Below are 26004 nucleotides of genomic sequence, written 5' to 3' on the forward strand. Positions count from 1 at the left end.
GAACCAGCACACGACCCCAAAGAGACTAAGGAGTCCTCCTTGGACCACTCTAATGATGAAGAACATAGGGGAAAAGTGTTCTTATCCTATTGCACTGAAATCAACCATCTAACAAGTCCTCCAGGAATCATCTCTTTTGTTACCTACAAAAAGACCTATACCCACCTGCAAAGTGAAACAGAAATCAGAAAGAAATCCTGAGTGCAGAGCCCGCCTCAGCAAAAGTGAGGTGCTAAACAACTCAGTGGCAACTTTGTTTTAGCCACTTAGCAAGCCTGCAGTCTACTCCTGCATTTCCAGATGTTGGGGTGGGGTGTCAATAATTTCTCTCCTTTGGTTTACTATAAGTGGAATTAGGATTAATCTCTCTCACAATGTTGATTCAATGGTTAAAAGTAGGAGAACTCCAAGGTTATCTAAATCAGAAGCCCCTAAGTTAGGGATATTAGTGCTACTTCCCCTGATTTGTCTCATAATATGATTTCAAATAAATGTTTATATAGTGGTTAAACCTGTACTTTTATATTCATTGGAGACATTCTATCCATATAAAAATTATAAATCAGATGATAACAGAATTCTATAGCCCTAACTTGAGCCTAAATGTTAACTCTGCTCTCTTTATTATTTATCACCGCCCCCTGCACCTCCTCCTGCTCCTCACCTTCCCTTTTCCCTCCAATGCAAAGTGAAGACTGTTCCATTTAGGTAAGTGTGAAAGGGAAAGTTTTCTATTGTTGTCTAACTCTGGTTTCTTCTGTGTGAGAAGTCACAACTCAGAAATTTGGGCTTTCTTGATTATGGAATTTGAAGCTACTAGAAAGTTTAGCCCCTGAACTATAAGCCTTGATGTTTTCAATTATTAGGCCAGTGGATATTGGATCTATTCAGCTTTGTACAATGCCAGGATGTGAAATAGCACCCAGCAACTTTGGTGGTTAAATGTACTGCTCTATAGGCAGGCAGCATGGAAAATTAGAATGACTGGAGGGCATGGGGTGACACTAGGTTCCACTTGACTTCATTATCACCTAGAGGACAAAAATAGACAAAGCTAAAATACTCCCCTGATGCCATGTAGCTGAAAAGGCTGTCAATAGTCACTGCAGTATATCTAACAGATATCATTTTTAATAGCATATATTAGATATTTTCGAATGCTGACAAGCCTATGGAAATTCCACCCCTTAAATAAGCCTTAAAATTTTTAAAGGTTATAATTATTGCAAATGTGCAGTAAAAAGTCTATGCAGTTTAGGAAGATTCAATATGAGTCATAAAATTTTCTCTCCCACAAATCCTACTTCTAAATTTAACTATTAACAAAATTTTAATGTATCTATTTATAGATAGATAAATAGATCCACAAATACATCTTTGTAAGATATTATAATATTTCTCTCTCTACTGAAATTTTCTCTGATACTTAATTCACAAAGCAAAATATAATTAACAATAAGGCCACTGTACGCTAATGGTCCTTGGAATAAAGGTGGTACATTTTGCAAATGAAAAATCACCACTAATTTCTTCTTCTTATAAACTTAATGGTTTCTTTCTCTTTGCAGAATTGCCACTGAGTTTTGTTCTCAATGATGAATTACAATGAGCTCTTTCCCCTACATCTGATCTATTCTATGCTGTTTTCTACATTCTTAGATTTAACCATCAGTTTGGTAGACTTTCCTATTTTTCAGGAAAAATTTAACAAAAATAGAATCTAAAAATCCATTCCATTTCTATACTGAAGCAAATAACATCTTGCGGTGTACTTGTTTATGTATGAGGGAAAAAGAGATCTTTCACAGAGTTTTCATCAGGTAGCAGGTCCTGCCATGAAAGTAGCACTCCATCTCTACTCAGGAACGTGTTTATCTATGAATCATGCTCATGCCTGCACATTTATCTCAATATACACAGAAAACAGTCTTTTTTTTCATAACCCTAGTTCTTGACTCTTTTTTTTTTTGTAGCAAAAGCCTCTTTATAAGCACCAAAATGTCACCTCTAAGTGTGAGAAAACACATGCTTTCACATAGCACTAACTCTGGTTTCACAGATGTGCCAAGAAGCCCCCAGGCCTTCCAGAACAGTCATGCAGCCTTGAAACTGAACTTTAAAAGCAGTTGAGGAGGTGCCGTCTATGCGAAGCTATGTCCCCGTGCATTCATCCTGACATTCAACACAGTGTATTCCTAGTGAATTACGAAGATTAAAAAAAAAATAAAAACACACAAGCTTTCCTCACCAAGAAAATACTAAGCACACCTCCAAGCTAGTTTGCCCCTCTCAAGCAGTGCCTGGTTGCCATAGTTACCGCCTTCCCAGCTTCATTTACCTCTGGAGGGAGGACACCAGACACCAATGAAGGGTCTATCGCCAACTATGCTGACTGAAGTTGCCCAGGTTGTTTCTGTGTACACTGACTACAAAAGAACAATTAATGCAAATAGATTCCAATATGAAGACATTTTTTTAAGGCATAGGAAGGGCTCTTGGCTTATCTTGCATCTCTGTCTTCTTTTTCTTTTTGAGGGCAATGTTTTGATACTGAAACTTTAGTTGTTCTATCAGAAACATTTTTTTATGGACAGTTTAACATACCTCTCCATGTCATGATAATTCCGGTAATTCCTATCTATAGATTATTAAATAAAGGTCTCTCTTTTTTTCCAGTGCTGGGGCTCAAACCCAGGGCTTTGCACATTTTGAGCACTCTACCAAAGAGCAAGGCACCCAGACCAACAACTGGTAACATGGAATGAAGTTTTCCAGAATAAAAAAGAAATAATAACAACAATAACTTTTTTTTTAAACTAATAACAAATTGTCCTTTTGGGTCTATGGTGCATCTGTGTCAGTGTCAATTACAAGAAACAAAAAGAGTTGATCAGAAGAAATATAGAATGACTGAAAGCCCAGGATCTATTCAATTGGAAGTAAACTTTAATAGACTAATTTTGCAAAATAAACAAAGAAATTACAAGATGCCTGTCCACAATACCAAGAGCCTTGCCTCTATTTCTCCTTCAACAACTACCACCAAAATGGCAATGATCTAGGGATAAAAATCCCCCCAATGTAATATAAATTCATACTTTGTGTCTTTATCTGGTGTTTAAGAACATACTAAATTTTCAGTAAGGAATTTTAAAAGTTACAAGAGATTTCTTCTTCTTTTTTAATTGGTTCTTTTTAGTGATGCATGACAGTAGAGTCCATTTTGATGTGATTATACTAGCATGGAATATATCTTATTCTAATTAAGATCTCATCCTTGTGTTGAACACAATGGTGGGAGTGTGCTTATATATGAACATAGAAAAGTTATGTCCAATTCATTCTACTGTCTTTCCTGTTCCCATTCCCCTTCCCTTCTCATCCTTCGCCTTTGGAGTTTTTAATTCAGTCTAATGGCATTTGAAGTTCCAAACCTCAGGAGGAAATACTACTAATATTTATCATATTATATTCAGGGTCTAAAAATCGATGTGAATTTTTTAAATTGTTGGTACATATTTTCAAAATTGTCCTTTAGAAAGACTATACCTTCCTCCCTGACAGTTAATCAAAATGCCCATTTCACTGAACCACTGGTATCAATAAAAAGACATGTTCATATAAAGAAGTTAAAATTCCTTCCATTTTGCCAAAATCCTTTGATCTCATTGAGAGATCAGCAAATATTTTTTGTAAAGGAACAGACAATGAAAATTTTAGGCTTTGGGGTCACGTGGTCTTTACTGCAAGTATTAACCCTGCCATTGCACATTAAGAGCAATCATAATCAACTACATAAATGTTCATATTGGTTTTACAATAAACATTTATTTACAAAAATAGTCAGCTGGCCACCTTTGGTCCATAAGCTATAGTTTGCCAATTAGTCTCAAAACTCTGTGTAGTCTTCTGATTTTAAAAAAAACAATCCACCTTTTAAAAATGTCTTTATTAGCATAATATAGTTATACATAATAGTGGAGTTCAGTCTGACATTTTCATACATGCATTGCAATATAGTTTGCTCCATTTTAGTTCCCAGTACTTCCTCTTTCTCTGCCTTCTACCTCCCCCTGTTATACCTTCTTCTACTGCACTAGTCTTCCTTCTATTTAATTTTTGTAATTGGTGCTTTATAGATATACATAAAGAAGGAATCCACTGTGGCCTATTCATATAGGTACATAGCATTATTTGTCAGTTTCATTCTGCAGTTCCTTCCTTTTCCCATCCTTCCTCCCTCTCCTTCAGTCCTCTTTCTCTACTCCACTGATCTCCCTTCTACTTTCTTGAGACCATCCCCTCCCCTTTTCCTTATTTTGCTGTAAATTTTGCATGTGAGAGAAAACATGAAACCCTTGACTTTCTGATTCTGGCTTATTTCACTTAGCATGATGTTCTCCAGTTCCAATTAGCAAATACCATAATTTTCCTCTTATTTATGGCTATGTAAAACTTCACTGTGTATACATACCACATTTTCTTTATCCATTCATCAGCTGATGGGCATCTGGATTGGTTCCATAAATTGGCTATTGGGAATTATGCTGCTATAAACATTGATGTGCCTGTGTCACTACAGAATGCTAATTTTAATTCTTTTGGATAAACACCAAGGAGTAGGATAGGTGGGTTATAGGGTGGTTCCATGCCTACAAGTCTTTTGAGGAATCTCCATACTACTTTCCAGAGTGGTTGTACTAATTTACAGTCCCACCAACAATATATGAATGTACCTTTCCCCCCACATCCTTGCCAGCATTTATTATTTGTACTCTGGATGATTGCCATTCTGACTGGAGTGAGATGAAATTTCAGTGTAGTTTTAATTTGCATTTCTCTGATTGTTAAGGATGTTGTGAACACTTTTTAAAATATATATTTGTTGGACCACTTGTATTTCTTCTTTTGAGAAATGTCTATTTAGATTTTTTATTAATTGTATTATTTGGATTTTTGGTTAAAAAAATCAATAATTCTTAGAGAGCTATAATTGTATGTGTGTTCTTTTTTTCTACTGACACATACAATTTGTCCATATTTGTGTATGTATACATATATATATTCATATTGTAATACCTATCACAATGTCATTTACCTTAAGAGAACAAAAAAAGAAAGGACAACTTTAAATTGACAGAGTAGAGACTCTCTAACTTCCTAAAATGAAAATCTCCATCATCACAGCTCAAGCTTACACAGCAGTTTACAGCTTAGAAAGCATTTGTCACTTGTTATCTCATTAGATCTTCAAACACTACGAGGTGACTGATTATGCCAGTTTCACAGATGGGGAAACCAAGGCTCAATTGGTTAGCTCTGAGACTTGAGCCCATAGGCGACCTTGTCACCACAATTGCTGTGTAAGTTGTGCACAAATCAGAAACGTCGTTGCTGAAAATTCCTCTGATAGAGCACACCCAGCACAGCAAAATTACATATCTTACCTCTGCTTTTCAGGTAAATTGTTTGTTTTCTCTTTAAGACCTGAAGATTTTGTCAGCAGGAACGAGTGGTAATTAGTAAGATAAGAGAATGATCTTGTATTCTAGTCTGCTAATGTCTGTTTTGTGCCAGAATTATCCCTGTGGCACTAAGCCAGGGAGAATGAAGTAGATATAAATGTCTAGGCAAAAGCCTGAAAAATAAATTCACAGGAAAGAAAATATACAATTAGGGAATGAGCAAACTAAATCCAAAGATATTTTCACAAGCTTTGACAGTTCTTGCAATAGAGAAGAGAGATTCAGATCGCCAAATAGCATAAGAGAGCTGCATGTTTTTTTCCTTCAAAGAAAGATACCAGGAAAGGCACTAAAACATATTGAAAGAAAGATGTTCTTAATTTTTTCTTAACTACAGAGGCAGTGTTATTCTGTGACCACATAGAACAGTCTGCTGAACTTCACCATTTTTTTTTTTTTCCTAATCTGTATGTCTGGGCTCTCTGCACACTCCTTAGGCAGACACAAAAGGGAGTAGGCACAGCTCTTGTATTTCAGCACCTGTTCTGGAATGCTTAGAGCCAGTCACTCTTCATCTTTGCTGGTGAGGGACTCTTCTGTTCCTGGTTGTTAAGGAGCCAGGCCAGTCTATGGGCCATGTTATTTCCCACTTAACTCCTGCCGTTCTCCAGCCCTTGAGGCTGGGCTTTATGAAGTCCCTCACAAATTTTTCTTCCCATATTTTCCAGTTTGCAGTATCCTGACCTTTCCTCTGAATGCAGGAGGCAAGTGAGGTTGCATTCTAAGTAGCAGGTTGCTTTACTGCCAGCTCTGCTACCTGCAGAGGGCTGGGTTCTCAAAGTACCTGCAGTTAAAGGAGTAACGTCAGCACTATATTTTGAAAAAAGAACAAGCCCAGAGACAGCTGAGGCTCTTCTCTAGAATGCAGAAGGGAACTGTTTGGATTTTTCTTGGAAAAAACAGCCTTAAAAATGTCTGCAGAATTCAGCTACCTAAGCAATATGTGATCCGGTGATAGACAAATCTATGAAATGAGTAGAACCTAACTGAAGAAGGGCAAATTGCAGAAAAGCTGGCAATCAGTCTCAAGATGGTAAGTAACAGCACCAGAGGGTTTATAGTGCCAGCCCCTTTCATTAAGTTATGTAAGCTCAGCCAGCAAGTTCTGCTGTCTGGACTGCATCTTGTCCATTGTCAATATGGGAAAGACAATGCAGGCTATGATATTTGTGCACAGATGAAAGGAGAGTGAGTTTTGTAAACCATCAAGTGCTATCCCAATGTCAGGAACCATTACACAGTCATAGATCTCACCCTGCTAAGGATCACTAGGGATGTCAGAAATGATTCTTGTGCAGGTTTATCAATACCCCCTTCAAGATGTACTGAACATCCTCTGGCACTTCAATAGCATTCCAGTGTGAATACCTGGCAAAGATCCAATCTCCTTGCATACAAAGGTGCTTTAGGGGAGAAGACCCATTAAGAAGGAAATGGAATTGTGTCTATGATTTCAAGGTTTCTGTCTGGACCTTGTTGGTCTTTCTCCTCTCTCCCTGAGGAAGAAGGTGAAGTGCACATGGCAAGCCTTTGTCCTTGTACTAGCAAAAAAGAGAGAAAAAGAAAGCTAAAAGTTTAAAATTTGATTAAAAATATGATCGGAATGAATCACCCTATCCAAGTTTGTGTATTCTTCATATAAAGTACTTGATTACCTTTCTTTTATACCTGTCTTACTGGTCCTAAAACAATTGATTCTAAATCAAGGAAACCATTTCTATGAGAAAGAATCTATAAATGTTCTTTCCTGACCATTATTATACTTTAAAAAGTAATATATTCTTTTTGTAATGGGCCATGTGAAATTGCCTTTTTAAAATAGATCGGACACATTCAAATACCAACAATTTCATATAATTTCATCTGGTCAGAGATTGAACTAGAAGCAACCTAAACAACTTTGTATGCCAGGAATTCAGCCTAATGTTTATTAAATTGTGACCCACATAATCTACTTCTTATCACAATTTTTGTTCCAATTCATTAAGTGCTTATTTAAATCTTTTAAATGTTTTTTAAACTTTTAAATTGAAGACACAGTATTTTAAAGGAAGTAATAGAGTTTCTACCATTTAAATCAATTTTTAAGGGGAGCTACTCTTAAAGAGAGCTGCCTCATTAAAAACAAAAACAAAAACAAAAACAAAACTCCACTCCCTTAAATAATGGAATTCAGCCTTTGTATCCAAAGAAACAAATGATAGGAGCTGTAAAGAGAGATTTATTTATTTATTTATTTATTTTAATAAAAAGAGTCCCACAGCATTTATTTTCATCTGGTAATAACATAGGTCATCAAAACAATGTGAACTAATGCTTTAGAACTATATTCCAGGCAAAGGGCAGCTAAATTAAAAAAAAAAAAATTGTTGCTTTCTCTGTAATTTCCCACTTCATTGATCATTTCTAGTTGGAGACACTTTGTAGCAGAGTAATATTATCTCCTTTTAGCATGATCCGACCCAGCTGTTTTCTTGACTTTGTTTTAGAATGAATCTCTTCTGCATCATCTAATACAAGGTTCATGTATTCATCAAAACCAATAATACAGCCCTCTATCCGCATATTCACTTGCTCATAGAGCCACACCTGAATCCGGGATCTGTTTTGCAAGTATCTGAAGATGAGGTTCTGTACCACAGCAGTTAAGGACGAAATCCATCACAGCACAGGCTCTGCTCCCTGAAACTGAGGACCGACCCAACCCTCATCCCAACTTCGGTTTCTGAAGGCGAGCTCTGGTGCCTACTTCAAGAAGGGCCAAACCGGGCCTTCGCTGGGGGGCGGGGGGGGGGGCGGTGGGCGGAATCATCCTCCCAGAATCTCTCTTCCTCCTACCCTAGACTGTGAACTCCCGCTTTCACTCCGTATCCACCTAACGTTGTCTCCCCTCCTCTCTCCCCGCCATTCCTGCACTTCTCCCGCAGGGGCGGCCCGAGCCCACCCCCCACGGTTCTTCAACTACCCGCGCTTTCTCCTGGCTCCCGAGAGAGATTTATTTAAGGAATTGGCTCATGCTATGATGGAGGATGGTATCTCCAAAATTCACAAAGCGGGTCATCAAACCAGGGTCCCAGGGAAGAGCTGATCCTGCAGTCCAAGTCCAACAGCTGCTAACAGAATCCCCAATCTTTTGTTCTATTCAGGCCTTCAACTTGTTGTATGAAGCCCACCCACACTAAGGAGGGTGGCCTGCTTTATTCCAAGTCCATCAATTTCAATGTTCATTGCATCCCAAATGTTAATTTCACATTCCTCATAGAAACATCTAGAATATTGTTTGGCCAAATATACTGACATCACGGTCTAGCCAAATTGACACAAAAAATTAATCATCACAACCTCATGCAGAATATTCTACATACTATACTGAGTAAAATTATAAACCAGAGGAAAAATGTTGTCTCTCTCATAACCACTAAATTTATATATTTACTTTACCATAATAAAATGGTGGCTATTTTTCCAATGCATCCTTACACGAGAACTTGCTGCTCTCATACCCTTAAGACAGATGACAAGCAGAACACAGGCAGACAGTGTCCCTTTCTGGTACTATTTCTGAGGGAGATCCCATTTCACCTCCTTCAAAACACAATGTGACATGTTTACCTTCAAAATTCAAATTCAGTTTTGAGAATTTAATCAAATATCCTGAGATAGAATTTTTTTTTACAACCAAATTTGGCAACCACTCACACAATGAAAAGTCACACAGTCTCTTCCTTTCAAAATCTATAGAGATTCTGCTCTGCTGAACTACCTAGGAAGGAAGAGAAAAATGATCCAGAGTCAGGAAACACTGAATTATTTTTAAATCTATCAATCATCTTTCCCCACAAACCTCTAAACTCATTCACTTAAGACTTCATTTGCTTAACTGATCTTTATAGAGCCCATTGAGAGGTAAGTAATAACAGTAACTAGAAAAACTCACTTTGAAGTTCACCTGCCATTCATTCAGGGGTTCCAAAGGCTTCAGCGGCTCCAGTGGGCAGGCTCTGGGAGAAACTGCAAAGCCCCCTGGGAGTAGGGAGCAGGGCAGTGATAAAGGCAAAATTAACCTTCTGGCAATTTCCCCCGCTTTGAGGACTTAAGCCAGCGTTTAATCTCATTGGGATGTGGTCTTTCCTGTTGGCTTTTAAAAATTAAATTTGTCAAATACAATTCACCTAATCTTATATGTAGTATTCTTATTAGGGTATTACCATGTAAAATATATTATCATTATAAGACTATTACAAGGGCTAAAGCTCAGAAAAATAGAGCAATTATCATCACTTATAGATCCATGGAGAAGCAGTGTGGCATAATGGAGAAAGAAGTCTCATAAATTTGATTTCAAAATCCACTAGGTGGGTTCAGAACTACTTCAGTATTCATGTCCACCTTCTTCCCCATCGGGCATTTCCTGTGGTTTCTATCTAGATCTCCTGGGTCCTTCTCCTCTCTCCCTGAAGGAGGAGGTAGGGCACCTAGGGCAAGCCTTTCCCCCTCTTTGTATCAAGAAGACTAATCCAGCAGGTGCACAAGAGAACTAGGAGAGAACAGTGCCCCAGGTATTTCACTCTTCAAGAACTTTGTAGTATAAATATATCATAATAATATACTGAATGAGAATCTTAACCTGATATAATGCAGTTTTATCTTTAGCCTTTCATTTTATCTTCTAAGAGATAATAAGAGTTTTTCTCAAGATCCTCTTCTTGTGTTTTCTCTGAATCCTTGATAATGATTTCCACAATGCTAAGCACGTAGGAGAGGCTGAATGAATATGTAATGATCTACTAGATTTTTGTTTGACTCTTTATTTCTGGGTAAGCAGATTGGAGTAAAAGAGGAAAGGATATCTGTTTTATTCAGTATGTTATTATGATTTTATTTGAGTGGGAAAACAAATTGAGCACATTGCTTGTTATTTCCTGAAGATTTCACTGTATCTCAGGCATTATAATATTCCAGAGGTGTGGAAATAAGGCCTACACCAGAGGCCAAGAAGAAAAAGAACAAAAATGGCAATCAAGAATCTCACAGGTGAGATGAAAGGTATATGCTGTGCTTGACCTTTCCTTTCTCTTTCTGTGTGATTCCCTGGAAAGATCTAACTAGTACCTGACACATCTCTCCCACTGTCAACCTCAAAGTCCCTCTACTCTTAGCCCTGGGCCACAGCTGATTGACAGGGCAGACACCTGATCCAAACCAAACCAATCAGATTTGAAACTAGGACAGTGTCTCTGTAAGGCTCAGCTATAATTAACTTTGGGACCAACCTTCCACAATAGAGCAGATATGCCACCAGTTGTATTGAGCAAAGGAAGCTGGTCCCAGCGAGAATGAAGTCACTGAGAAGAAAGGAGAGGAGGAGAGAAAATTCCTGTGCCTATACCCAGTCCCTTTCTCAGATCAGTCTACCTTCTTAGTTCTAGCATCCATCCAGCATTCTTACAAGTTAATTGTCAGTTTTTGTTTAGTCTATCTGAATTGATTTCTGTTACTTGAGACCAGGAGTCCAAGTTAATACAGTGGGGATCTATTTGGAAAGATAGCAGGGAAATGGAGAAGGAAACATAATCTAGTGCCTTTCTGGACAGATATATTCATGATAAAAATAATTTCTTTCCAGTGGAGCCTTCTGAGCTGACTCAGGCATTTGGTATTTCAGTTACCCATAGATTCAACCATCATTGTCTTCATCTGGCTTCTTAAATCTGAAATACAGTAACCCTGAAGTGCAAAAAGGTTCTATGTGGCATGCGCTTTTTCCTCTAGCCTAGCAGATGCACAGCTGCCCTTTGGGAATGTGCTATTTTTTCAAAGGCCATAAAAGGATATTCATTACCGTTGGTAGGATCACATACACTCTTGGGGGAGGCCACACATCATGAATATGTAAAAGGAAAACTACCATAGGAAATGTTTCCCTCCCATGCTTGCTGACTTTTAACATTATTTTTATTTCCATTTTCTTTACTAAGCTTTTCATGCATGCCAAAAATTCTCATTGGTTCACCATTCATTTCTATGCCATTGATACAAGTTCATTTGCATTTGTCCACCATCTCCATGCTTCTTCCTTGTTGTTCCCATAGCATTCATACATACTTCTATAATATTGCCTTCTAAAGCACTATTTTGTGTACATTTTTATCTCTCTGTATATTGGAAGAGGCCATGCCTTCTTGCTATAACCCCAGTGTCCCATACATTGATAAGAAATAAATGTTGGTTGAATGAGCAAGTGTGTGTGTAAGTAAGTGAATGAATGACCTTGCTCCATCCAGCATTTCTGATATTTCAGTCATTTATTTTAAATGCATCTCCCTTTCTTCTTTTGTCAGAATAATTGACCAGCATGCTGTCTGACTGAGCTCCTATAGGTATTCGCCTTCTGCTTTAACCCTATAGTCTTTTGCTGTGTCTTCTTGGCCAGGTGACAGTCGGTCATTCAACCGAACATTTATCTAGCTGTTGTTGTGAAGGTGTTTAGTGGTTGTGATTAAAGCTCGAATAGTTGATTGATTTTAAATAAGGGAGACTGACCAAGATAATCTGGATGGGCCTGATTCAATCAGTTGAAAGGTCTTGAGAGCAGAACTGAGGTTATCCTGAAGAAGAAGTCATTCTAACTGTTGGCAGCAGGTTCAGACCATGTCTGAGAGTTTCAGCCTTCCTTTCCTGACTGCCTGCCCCACAATTGTGTGCCCAGTTGTCTCTTGTAGGTCTCCTCCCACTTTCACTTCCTTGGGTCAACCTTGACTGATATAAAGATTAACAAGCCTTGTGTCAGTTGCTGTGATTCACTGGCCTTAGACTTTCATTTCAACCCTTCCTATCCAATGATTTTACAAATGGCCACATCATACCAGCTGAGGGTAACCTCAAGATCTTTTAGCATGTCCTATCGGCACTACAAGTTTTTGCATGATCTGCAGAGAGTCAAGCATGACATATCTATTCACCTCTTCCTTTGGAATGGTTTGGGTTTTTCCCTTCAATCATGTTTTTCCCATTACGTATACTATATTAAAAACATTGTGACATTCCCTGACTGACTTCCTTCAGTCTTGAAGGTAAATTCTACTATTGTAAGCTTTTAGTACAGGGGGTAGCTTCCAATTTCTACTATCTTTCTTAGTCTTTGACATTCATTCTTTATTTCTTCTTTATTCTATTTGCCCAAGGTTAACCATAAAGTCCTCAAAAGTTTTGTCCAGGGGTTTGGGATGTAGGAAGTGAAGCAAGTCCTGGGTTTAATCCCTAGCACACACACATACACAAAGTATTTACTTCCTCATTTTGGGGTGGCTTAGGTTTGTTTATACTTTTCCTATTTTTAATATCTCTCTCTCTCTCTCTCTCTCTCTCTCTCTCTCTCTCTCTCTCTCTCTCTCTCTCTCTTGCCTTTAAGTCAGTGCTACTCTACAGTGAAGTTTATCTGCACAACTTTTCCTTCAATGGCACTTGACTTCACCACTTTTCATTTATGAGCTGACTAACACTTCTCTTCATTGTTTTAATAGGAGTCTAATATTTTTTGAATTTTTACCTTTCAAGCTTCCTCAGACTTTTAGAAGAAGAGAGATTCATTTGTTGCTACAGATGGAGTCTCAAACAGCGTCTTATTCACTTTATGTAGCACACTGATCACTGTGTGTTGTGGGACATAACACTATTATTATTGCTATTAACTGGCATCCTGGTTTTATGCCCATATTGTAAGCTCCATGGGAATGCTGGGCTTCAATCCCAACTCTGGCCTCCTCATTCTAACTAGCTGGCTTCACCTCTCAGGTATTTATTGCTATTGGCACCACCATTTTTTCTCCAAGTATAAATTAAATCTCTCTCCTAAATTGTCATTTTCACAAAACAAAAAGATATACATCCTTGAATAGGTTTTCCAACTTAGATATCTTTTTTTAAAAAAATATTTATTTTTTAGTTTTAGGTGGACATGATATCTTTATTTTATTTTTATGTGGTGCTGAGGATCAAACCCAGTGCCTCATGCATGCTAAGCGAGCGCTTTACCACTGAGCCACAACCCTAGCCCCTCAACTTACATATCGTTTGAGGAGGAGATGAAATGAAAATCTTTCAGTTTTCACAAACCACATCTTCTAACTCAGATTCCAGGAAGAGAAATCCCACCTGCATGTGGCTCTCCTTTCTTTCTGCATGAATAATGGCTTCTTCTTTGAATTCAGCTTGATTGTTGGAACTAAAATTACATTGATTTTCTCTTCTTTCCTTACTTCTGGAGAATAACACTCTTTCTATGTTATTTGTGCTTACTCTAACTTGTATATATTTCCCCCTAACGATTTGGTTTTATCTTCTTCCACTTCACCTCTTGTCCCAAGTAAAAGTCTATCTTCCTAGGATCTCCCTCTCTCTTCCACCATGCCCTTTTGCTATTTCTTTCCCAAATGGTTCCAGACAATTTGGACTCCTGGTGCAGATCCAGCTTGCCTGCCTGGCTTGGTTTTAGAAATGATCATCAAGCAACCAGTACATGGAGACAGGACACAGAGGAAGATTGAGTCTTGTGAATTAAGGAACTGAGATCCAGGTAATGAGGAGAGGCCCAGGAACAGCTAAGTCACAATATGTGCCTTGATGGTATGAGCTAAACCACTAGCCTCCTGCTTTTACCAGCTCCAAATCATCCATATTGCATTTAGAAAGGAAGATCTTTCTAAAATGCCACTGTCCTTCTCAAAATTCTTCATTCTACGTTAGCGATCAGTCTTCAACTGACCTCTGCTACTTCTCATGCCTCGTCTTGCATCACACTTTCATTGGCCTGTATCTCAGTGTGCATAAGTATGAGTGCGTGGTGTATGTGCATATCTGTGCATGGAAGGGGGCTGAGTTAAGATAGAAAGCTTAAAAGAAATATAGAAGTCCAAAGGTGTAGGTAAAAAGCATGACAGGTCTGGAAATGGACACAGATAGCTATTAAAATCAGGTCTGAGCCAAATTTTGGAGTAAGAGTGAAAGCCATGGGGTCAAAATCAAATAAGATAGTGGGAGTGCTCAGGTAGTGTTCAGGTTTGGCTGGGGTAAAATTTGGTACATGTACTTCTTTTGTGATAATTCTCTTGGGCAGTGGGTCTCAAGGTCATCTTGGATTTGCCAGCTGGCACACCTGGTGTGACTAAATAGTTGAGGACAACATTGGGCTGAGGCCCCTCCCTCCCATGACTCAGGTGTTGGAAGCTATTGTTAGCCTCTAGGGTAATGATGTTTGCTCTTATACACTGCTGTCTCTGCCCTCAGCTTTGAGAGCTACATGGAAAATAAGGATTGGGCAAAGTTTCTAAAGAGCAGCTGTGCTGGGGAGCAGGGAAAGTGGAAATGGAATGCCATCTTTGTTCTGGTTTTTAAATAGCTTCCAAAAGTGGTCCAACAGATTTTGACTGGGACAGATTTTGTATTTGTGTTGAGAAAATAAGGTTTCTTCCACTCAAATTGTTTCCCTGATGTCAAATTGTTTCCCTGATGTAAAGCTTATGGATTTACTGTTTTGTTAGAAAAGCCTTTGTATTTTTTGTGCTAGGGATTAAACCTAGGGACTTGCACATGCTTTGCTTCTCACATCCCCAGCCCTTGGACAGTTCAGTACTAAGAGAATTAGTACTGAATTGCCTTTTGATATAGAAAAAGAATATCTCACTGATCTTCTTAAGTAAGTGATAGTTTTTCCAAGTACCTTCCAGATGTTGGAGTTATAGTAGTGTTTGAGAGTGAAAAAGAGAGGGGAGATAGAGAGAGCGAGAAGCTATGGGTTTCTGTATGGAGGAGTGTTTTAATTGTTATACTTAGTTTTAGTGGTGCTGAGATATATAGCATAGCAAGCTATATGTAGACAGGGTCAGGATTCTACACACCACATTCCACAAAACCATCAGTAAGAGGATAAGGAGCAGAGGGCAGATGGTTTTGGACAAGCAATATTTTGAATGGCACTTTCTAAATACATGATATAAATTGATACCTGGTATCAGAGCTCAGGTTTTACATTAATTGTGGAGGCAGGACTCTCCCTAATGAACATAGGGTAGGGGTAACATTAGGTGCTCTTGTTCTGCCATACTGGTGAGGGTATTAACTTTCACTGTGACCATTGCCAATGAGAAGGTCCACAACAAAATCCATCATTAATGGCAGCCTATGAGACTCTGTGGATTAAGAACAGATCTAGTCTCTGTTTGGGGAGTTGGGGCATAACTAGCTCAAGGTCATGCATTCTGATGACTGGTGTGCAGGAATGAGTTTTTAATCATAAATAGAACTACCAGAAGTCCCTGTAGTCATGCTTAGGGTCTTGAATGGCTTTTAAAGATCACCCAGTTTAGTAAAATAGCAATAAGGCAAAGCCATAGTAGTTAAGTTGTCTGTCTATAGGAATAACTAACAGAAAAATAATTTATTAGGCAAAACCCTTCCATTTCTATGTATAATACCTTTTACATGTCATTCTTAGATATGTCTAAATTTCAGTAAGTGAACAGCATAAGCTAGCTACCCCTATCTTATTTTCTCTAAAAAAAAAAAAATAAACAAAAATCTGTGAAATGGAAGATCTGGCACCTACCAAATAGATTCAAAGACATAAGTTGCATACTTGATCTTTGGTGCATCCTTAATAGTGTGAAGATTCTGTCACCCCTTAATATTCTGGCTTATGAGACAAAGTAGGTGACCACTCAGGTGTCGGTTGATATAAAGCTCAATACTGGAAAAATGAGGCCCTGTAGCTCAGCTTAGTCATAGTACCTGTTTGTCTAGCTGCTCCGTGTTCCATAGTCATCCTGGATGGTCCAAGGTGACAGACTTCTCCTAGGTAGTACTTCCAAACTTTGGGGAAGTTAACTCACTCTGGAACTAGGTTTAGATTTACTTTGGGAACACTGAATTGCTGGTAGCATAACTGTCCACGGAAAAAACAAAGTAAGCCAAAATCAGGCAGAGGCATATATTATTTAGGAGGAGAAAGCTCATTTTTCTCTTACATAACAGTCTGAGGTGAGCATTTCATATTGGCTGGCAACACTACTTTATGCTGTCATTCAGAGCCCTGGGCTGACAGCAGTTCTGCCATCTCTGTCAGCCAGGAGGAAGGATGTAGGGAGATAGAGAAGGCTCTCACTATCTTAAGAGCCACAGCCTAGAAGCAGCACTTATTATTAGTGATGACTTAGTCTCATGGACCACAACTAACTATAAGAAGAATGGGAAAATTAATTTTATCTTGGCAGCCATATGCTCATTACAACCCTGTTAACTGTGGAAGAAGAGATAATAAGTTTGATGGGCAGCTAGCCTAGCAGTTTACATCATAAACAGATACATTTGGAAGTACAAATATATACTAGTGTTTTGCAGGAGAAATTCAGATCATGGTGGTTTCAGCTCATTCACCTTTTGCAGAGGATCTCTATCGAAACTTGACCTAGAGCCACCTAGAAAGACACATGTACAAATCCTACCTGGATCAACTGATAGACTCAATATTTTGATTAGGAGTCAAAGTGAGGATGAATACATATATTTAGGCAAACTTTCCTTGAGTGACTCTGACATATGCCTCTGTTGAAAACCACTGCATGAAGACATGGAGATACTGCGCAGAGTAAATCAGCACCCACTGGAAAATTAGCTAGATAGGTAACTTCCTGTTGTCCATCTCTGAACCCAGGTGAAGCTGTAGATAGCTTCATAATTTGAGCTTTGTATAGAGAAGATCAGAGAGACCTGAGTCAGTTCAAAGAATCTCTGACAGTGACAACACTGAGGACACATTAGAGGTATTAACAAACAAAGATCAATGAAGGAAGTCCACAAGTCTCCAGTTCCCTCAGTAGTGGGGACCTGGGGAACAGTATCCTTGACTTGGGGAAGATCAGGTTGGGAAGCAAGCTGAGTACACTTAACCATGGTCAGTGCATCTGAAAATGGATCTAGAGAGGGGAACCCACTTGCTCCCTTAATTCATTGCTTCTCAACTCTAGCTATTTTATATCAGATACCTGCAGAGAGCTCTCAGATTTGTCAGTGTCCAGGCTCATGTCAGAAGAAATAAATCAGGATCTCAAAGAGAAAGAGTGGGCTCAAGAGTCTTCAGGTTTGTTAATTCTCCTCACATATTTTTAAGCCATTGTAAGAACTTACAACCTCTGTCTCAGCTCCTAATCTAAGGAAAAAGACTCATGACTCTGACTACTTATGCACACGCTCCAGTTTACCTCTCTAGCCTCTGTGTTTAAATATCAAAAGTCCCCCCATCTAGTTGACCCAGTATTTCTCCTAGAAGCTAGTATTTTTGTAAGCAAAACAGAAGAAAAAAATGGTAGAAGGTTCTAGAAGTTCCAGTCTAATTTCCCTTAATTTATTCATTCATTCATTCATGGGCAAATGTAAACAGAGCACCAATATGGTGTGAAGGAGACCCTGGTTAGTTTATGCTTCTTTAAAGTGAAATTTTGGACAAATGTTTTAAGGTCTAGCTTAAATACTTTAACACTACTCTGAGTAGTTCTATAAACTTACCTACTTACTTACTTACTGCTCTTTCCCAAAGTGCATTTTGCATAACATTGTCTGCATTATTGTGGAAATAAGGGTTTCACAAAGTGTCCTCATTTTTGGAAGTCAAATCACTGAAACAAAGATTCCTTTATTGCTTCAAAGTTCCCAAACTGTGTTTACACAGTCACTTCCTCTACTACAGAACAATTCCTAACCATCCCTTGCAATAGAAGCAGCAGCAACAGGAGTTAAACAAAACGTCTTCCTGCTGTTTCATGGTATTTTGCACTTGAACTGTTTTTGCCCCCATCTCTGGTGTGTTTTATCATCTGCAAATTAACCTAATTGTACAATCATCAGATATGAGTTGTGCATTCACTTATTCATTCACCCGAAATGTCAGCAAACATCCATCTGAGATTGCTTTGTATCCTCGTGTGGATCTGTTCATTTATCTATTCATCATTCAACAGGCATTCAGTAGAAACTTGCTCCATTCCAGGGTCTAGTCTGCATATGCTGAGATGACAGAAGTGACAACATTGCCATTCCTGTTTTTGAGGAGCTAATGTTGTATAGGCTTTTTGACAGTGCTATTCATGAATAGATTCCCCTCACTGGAACTTTCTGTTCTTTTCCCTTCACAAAAACTGCTCAACTTTTGACATCTTCCCCTTTTGTCTGGTGGGCCCTATAGAAAGGACTTTCTTTGGCTCCCTCCTTTTTCTCCTCTTCTCTACCCTCAGACAGGGAACAACTAGTGTCCTCCCAGCAGGAGCACAGGCTGTCCTCACCAACATTCTACATGTTATGCCTAAATGCCAACATAACCATTGGCCAAACAAGGAAACAGTCATTCCTCAGGATCCACGGGGGATTGGTTTCAAGATCCCTCTTGGATACCAAGATCCAAGGATGCTCAAATCCCTTAAATAAAATAGCATATTCCCATACACTTTAAATCGTCTCTAAAATCACTTATAATGCCTAATACAATGTAAATACTATCTAAACAGTTGTAGTACACTGTTTAAGGAGTCATGACAAGGAAAAGGTCTGTGCACATTCAGTACAGATGCAATGCTTTTTTCCCAATATTTCCCAACTGCAATAGGTGGACTCCATGGATGTGGAACCAAGGAACACAGAAGGTGACTCTAGATGCTGATATTAAGAAAACTTCCTCCAAACCTCATAAATCCATGAAGAAACCAGCTCCAAGATCTAAGTCTTTTTACTCCATCATAGTAACTTAAACACAATCTCCCTGAATCAATTAATATTATCTTCTAAAAGCAAACAGTTATAAGTAGCTAATTTTCATAGAATAATTCTAATTTTAATTTTCCCTTAATTCTGGAGTTGTGCCTCTTCTTTTATGTAACATCCCCCCATCCTTTTTTTTTTTCCTTAAATCACACTTAGAAATAGCAATAAAATGGCAATAAGTTGAAGCCTAACTGGCAGGTTTCCCTGACCAGGTCACGAGTTTACCTGGCACTCACGGATCCCATTGGGGTTTGTTGACAAAAGGGCAACTTCTAAAATGCTGAGGTAGCAATCTTGGGTCTAAAGATATTGAAGGAATTGTTCAATAAGTGACCTAGCTTCCTTTTTATGAAAGGAGGTCAAGATAAGAATCTATAGACACTCTGGCCCTCTCAATCCTTTAAATCCAGGGACTGTTGAGAGGAGCAAAATTACGGAGATGAAGTATTTGAATAACACAGACCTGAATTTCTTCTAGCAACTGACTTGTGACTGGAGGAACAAAACAGCCAACGTTTTACTTAATTTACCATCATATTTTTCTAGAACTAGAAATCTTGCGGTGGGCGGGCGGGGGGGGTAGTAGACATTCTTTCATTCTTTATTCAGAGGCAGCAGCAGCTCCCCCAGCCTCCTGTTCCAGTCCCCAGCCAGTTCCTTTTAGCTCCCTGTGCCATTTCCCTGGGCCTTTCAGACATAAGCAGGTCAACAAAGAAGGCACAATCTTGTGAGCACAAACTTTGGTCTACTCACCAGTTGGGAGGTAGATTATCAAGACATCCTAAAGTCAGGAGTAGGATTCTAAGATCTCCTGTTCATGGAGCTGGGCCAGTGACCACCTGAACACATATATTTATGAACTAAGATATCTGAGAGCTATTTTTAGATGAAAGAAAGGGTAAAAATGTTGGTGCAAGGGTGTTCAGGAGAAAGGGCTAAAAGAGGCAGGGAGGGAATAAAAAAGCATAACAGAGGTGAAAGCTGTGACATGCATCTTTCCTCTCAGCTTTAGGAACAGGCCCTGAGGCTCCATAGGAGCAGAGGGCAGAACAGAAGTGGAAGGCATTGTGTTCATGAAAGACTGAAGCTCAGAGCACCAACAGCTGCTTTAAGATCCAGGAGCCCACGCTCTAGGCAGAACTGAGGAGAAGGGTGGTCTCCCATGTTGACATTGATTGTCCTTACAGCTTAATGAAACTGGGGACATTCAGGTAGAACATACTGGATGAAACAAGAAATTCATTCTAAAGTCACTTGTTTTGAAATTTAATCTTAAGAACTTAAAGGAAAGAAAAGAATAATGAGTGAAAGAAACAAGTTTGGTCCTACTTGACAGCATGAAATTTCTGAGGTCTGACCTTCCTCTCAACCAGGCTGCCCTAGGGGAATTAAAAGTCCCTTCCTAGAATTTCCTTGGACACATGTGTCCACCCCTCAGTCTTTAAGTCAGATCAACCCAATTATATTACAGCAAAATAAAGCTACATTTTTTAAAAGTCCCAGATAGCCCCAACTCCAATAGAGGTCATTAAGTGGCCAGCACCATCAGCTTTCTTATCCTCAACTAGCTCCATCCCCAGGACGCCCTGATACTAACCACAGACCAGAGGCCAGAATCCCAGACAGGATTTCCTGGACTCTTTAACCTTAAACTAAATTTAGACCACCCAGTGCTTCATGGGAACAAACTGGAGGGTACAAGAGATGCTCTGACAACATCCTTCCCCAGGGAAATCCTTAAAAGACGAGAAAGATGAGGTGAGGTTCTAGTTACCCTGGTCACTAGTTGGTACTGCTGGTTCCCCTAGAGCCCACCAGGAAACAAGCTCAAAGAGGAGAGAACACAGTGTCCTTCTTTCCCCTAAGGGTATCTGAACAAAGGGGTAGCTTATCTGTAAATAGTGTTCTTACACAAGTTCTAGAATCACTGTTCAATTAGGAGAGTGACACCAAAGTGCTCCCTGATATTTCTAGGATATACAAAGAGAGCTAGAGGTCCTTCAACTGCTGGGGGACAATGCGAGTCACAGAAGTAGGTGATGACCCTTGAGGAGCTACACTCAATCAAACCTCCCAAGACAAACACCATGAAGCAGATGTACTTCGGGAACCCAAAGCAGACTGGGCTTTCTCTTTCCTTGAACAGAGCAGGCACATACTAGGAGTGGAAATGGCTCATGCCAACCAGAGACTCTGGTCAAAAGTTCTTCATCCGGCTCCAACAGTACTGGAGAAGGGGGTTAAAATATTATTATTATTTTGCATAGCCTACAACCTCATGGGGTTTTAGATAATAGTAATTTATCCATTACAGACTATCAAAAGAAGTATTATATTACTTTGAAAAAGATTAGGACGTACACTAAAACAAAACTTAAATATATGTGCCTTATAACCCAGAAATCCTATTCCTGTGTACATGTCTAGGTGAAAGAGTGTTTGTGGCCATCAAAACACAGATAACAGAATAATTCCAGTACTGTTGTTCATGACAGCCCAAAACTGAAAGCAACTAAAAAGTGCACCAACAGTTGAATGCTGTGTTGTAGTGAAGAGAATACTCAACAGCATTGGGAAGAGAAAGAATTACTGCTACATGCAATTTCACAGTTGACTCTCAGAGACATGACATTAGACAAAAAAAAATACCTAAGCAACAAAGTAAATAGATATGATGTCCTTTATGTGAGATTCGAAAACTAACCCGTAGTAATAGAATTCTTAAAAGTGGCTGCCTTACTAGGTAGTGTGAAAGCATCAACAAGGGCACCAGGAAAGCTTTATATCTTAACAAAGACAGTGGGCACCTGGGAATGAATACACAAAATATATTGAGTTGTTACACTTTATCTTTCATTAATTAAATTTTAAAAATGCATTTAATTACTTTCAGTATTGAGGATCGAAGGCAGGGCACTCTACCACTGAATTACATTATAACCCTTTTGCTTTTCTCTTCACTCCCCCACACCTCTCTTTCTTTCTTCAGGGTCTCCCTGGGTTGCCCAGGCTGGCTTCAAACTTGTGATACTCGGGAGCTACTGGAATTACAAGCATGTGTCACCAGGCCCAGCTGGTATACTTTAAAACTGGGCTTTTTCTACATGTAAGCTATACATCAATAAAAAAGGAGAAGAAAGAGGGGCTGTAAATTTTTTAAAAACAAAAGAATCATGAGTTTGCCTGTTAGCATATGGAAATGACTGGAAATCAAATAGGAAAAAGTCAACTACATTTTTGAGAGAGTTGTAGAGCTTGGGATTAAAATGAGCAGATAGGAGGCTAAGAAAGTAGCCTATCCTCTAAAGCCACCTTCACATGTGGCTAAGGAGAAACAACCCCTCTCCCAGGGAGGGCAATAGCCTGGGAAGCCAACCCCAGAGAGAGAAGCTAGGCCCACTTCAGAGTTATCAGCTGCTCAGATGTCAGCACCTCATAATGGCAGTTGCACCCAAATTCCCCTTTCCAGTGGGAATATTTAATGTGGTCATCTCTTTAAGTCTGACCACTGGGTGTGACATGTATGCAGGGAGGTAATTTGTCACTAAGGCAACGGGTAGATCTGTCTCCAGATTCAGAGAAGCACATCTAGAATCAAAGAGAAGGCTCTGATGAGGTCCTACATGACTGGGCAGTAACTCCATGAGATAGATAGCATAATCTCATCTTCATTTTAAAATGAAGAAGAGGAGGCTGAGAGGTTTAGTAACTTGACCTAGTGTACTAATGGCATGTTGGAGGCAGCACTTTTTATGGGCAATTCAGCTCCAGAGTCATCTAGTGGTTACATGTGAACTGGAAATTGTATTACCTGATGCTTCGAATATTACAAATGTTACATAGCTTATTGTTCCACCAGCAAATCCATAACTAATAAAGCCCATCTGAGATGTGAAAATACATTATCATGTTCTTTAGAAGCTAAAAGATTTTTAGAAATACTTTGGGAAGCTAGGAGGAGCATCAAAAAATGGTCATAATAAAATAATTGCCCCCACCAAGAAAAAGAGTGACCAAAGGCTAAAACCAGAGACAAGAAGCAGAGGCTCTGGGGGGGATCAGGCCCCAAAGCTGCGCAGTGACTCACCCTCCTTACAGTCATGACTTCTGCCCCAGTACTTCTCTGTTAGAGAAGGGGTGCGTGTTTCTGTCCTTTCCACATAAATCAAAGAAAACCTTTCAAAAGGCTTCCTCTGCCGCAACAGGAGCAGAAGGTGCTGCAGGGAAGCACAAGGGCAGACAGAACATTTGCAACCCTGCAGGGTTCTTCCTCTGAGACACCTGGCAACACTGCTTTGGTGGTGATTCAGGTCTAAGAAGCTGCCCCTCTGAATGCCAGATCACCTTAATGACACTAGAGAGCCTCAAGGTCTCTTCCTACTTGAGCAATGCAAGACGACAGGTTTGGATTCTGAGAAGCTTTTCCTTAAGACACCTTCTGCTTACTCCAGGCGCTGACTTGGGTGGCTCTCTAAACAGCAATAGAAAACAGCACTTTCCTTTTCATCTTTGTCCCATCTAAATGAATGAAAAGAAAAGAAAAGACTTTTCCAAGAATCTCTCTCCAAAGAATACCATGTGAAAAAAGATCCTTCATCAGGAGGACATGGCACCTGTCTTTCCCACGGAGACAGGTGGACACTCATGGCATGCTTTCGCAGGAGCAGCGGGTCTCTGGCAGGGGCCTTCTGCAGTTTTTTTCACAAGACACTGTGTTCAGGTGCTTTTTTGGCAGGCTGCCAGCTCAAGGCACTAATTAATTAAATAGCTCTCTTTGCCAAGGATATTGGCCATTTTGACATCTCGGTTGGACACCTGAGCTCAGGGAGGTTCCACTTTGGAAGAGCAGCTCTGCCTTCATCACATTGATCTCCCCGGTGGGAAAAGCCAAATGCCCAGAGTTGCAATAACCACAGTAAGGATCAGTTTTCTTTGCCAAGAAAACAGTGCACTCTTTTCTCCATCCTTCCCTTGGGGACAACTCCCACTGAGTCATTTACTGAGCTCTCTGCTTATCTTGCAATTCCACACCAGCAGGATCATTTTTTTAAAACATATACATGGAGACAGTTTCACAAGGCTGCATGGTCTGTGGTTTTAAAGAAGATTATTAAATTTAGGTGCAAGCCCAAACAGAGCAGGACAGAGCTCATGATCTCCCGGCAATAATGCAAGCGTTAGCAACATTGGTAAATTATCCTACTCATTTTCATGCTGCTGGCAGGTTAGAGGGAAGACCATCACGCAGTCTCTGACAGACCACAAATGGCCCTTGGCCACCAAGCAGACAGAACCTATTCAGTAACTCAGAGATGCATGAAGGTTGCCTGGTAAGAACTTAGAATGGGAGCAGAATGTTAGTGGCTTCCCAGGGAAAGCTGTGCTCATCCTCTTCTCTGCTATCAAAACAATTAGTTTGATTTCACCCACTTATTGACTCTTGATTTTACTTCTTAGAACAATTTTTTAAAGATTTTAAAATAACAAATTAAATAATTAAATCATAATTCAGTAATAATTTAATAAATAATTTAATAAAAATAATTAAAAAGTAAATAATTGAGGTAAAACAATTAGTTTACATACTTATCATAGAGCTTACTTACCCTTTTGTGATTTGTTTATCCAAGTGTGGTTTCATTCTTCCTCCCCCACTAAATCATGAGCTCATTTATAACATAAATTCACTTGTCTTTTAATCCTCCAAATAATCCTGGAAGATCTTCAACTTGTATTGAATAATTAACTAATTGGGTCTAGGTGAATCCAAACTTTCCTTTTAGCCAGGACCTAAAGAACGTTTGAATAAATTTGGTGTGTCTATTACAGGTAGAGTGGGAAGATGCAAACAATTATTAACTTATACCTTGCTATCTGATATATTAGGGGAAGGAAGGAAGGAAGAAATGGGAAAGGTGGTAAGGGAAAGGAGGAGAGGGGAAGAGCAGAAAAAGCTAACTAGAGAAATGGGGAAAAAGAGGAAGAAAGAAAAAGATTTATGCAAAGCTATTGAGTCACACAGGCTAGAAATTATAGTTGCAAAAATACCTGGTGCTAGGGCATATCTATTCTAAAATCCAAAAACAGGCTCTTTCCCCAACACAATGAAATTTTTGTGGTCAAATCCACAGTAATAGCGAAATGCTAAAAAACTAAATTGTTCTGCTAATCCTCCAAATAAATGTATTCAAGCAGCTATAATCTCCATAAATATAATTCAGTTTCAGGTGTCAAACTAAATTTGCCTAATCTGACACTTATCTCTGCTCAAGCAGAGCAGAAACATAAAATTTAAACCATCAAAAACAGGTTGCATGGAAATTTGGTAATAGATTCAGAGCTATTCCTTGTCCAGAGAGAAAGCAGAACTGTAGGGCCCCTGGAGAATTCAAACTTCTTGAAATTTCACAAAATCTACCTCTATCTCTCTAGACTTTTATCATGAAATAGTTAAATTGGCAACATCCTTATGACTCCCTGAATCCTCTACCTTTTTGACATTGTTACTATTGCTACTGACAGGATAAAGAAAAGACAACTTGAAACACAGTCCATGCAGGAAACAACATATATGTAGTTCAGAATATATTTACACCATGAATTTCTTTGGAATCAAATAACACTTCTAAAATATCACTAAATTAATCTGCTTTGGCTTATTTTCTGTATACAT

General features: G+C 39.1%; 2 protein-coding genes across 5 annotated transcripts in view; both read right to left on the reverse strand.

Moving 5' to 3' along the window:
• The window catches only part of Rasgef1b (RasGEF domain family member 1B), a 553928-nt gene that overhangs the window by 305676 nt on the left and 222248 nt on the right, over nt 1–26004 (reverse strand). The window lies entirely within an intron of this gene.
• LOC106145347 (small nuclear ribonucleoprotein E) lies at nt 7910–8186 on the reverse strand (the record flags this gene model as incomplete). Its single annotated transcript, XM_013364917.4, has 1 exon — nt 7910–8186. A coding segment is annotated over one exon (255 nt), but the record flags the coding sequence as incomplete, so codon positions are not given.

This window comes from Ictidomys tridecemlineatus, chromosome 9 (assembly GCF_052094955.1).
Source record: "Ictidomys tridecemlineatus isolate mIctTri1 chromosome 9, mIctTri1.hap1, whole genome shotgun sequence".
Classification (NCBI taxonomy): Eukaryota; Metazoa; Chordata; class Mammalia; order Rodentia; family Sciuridae; genus Ictidomys; species Ictidomys tridecemlineatus.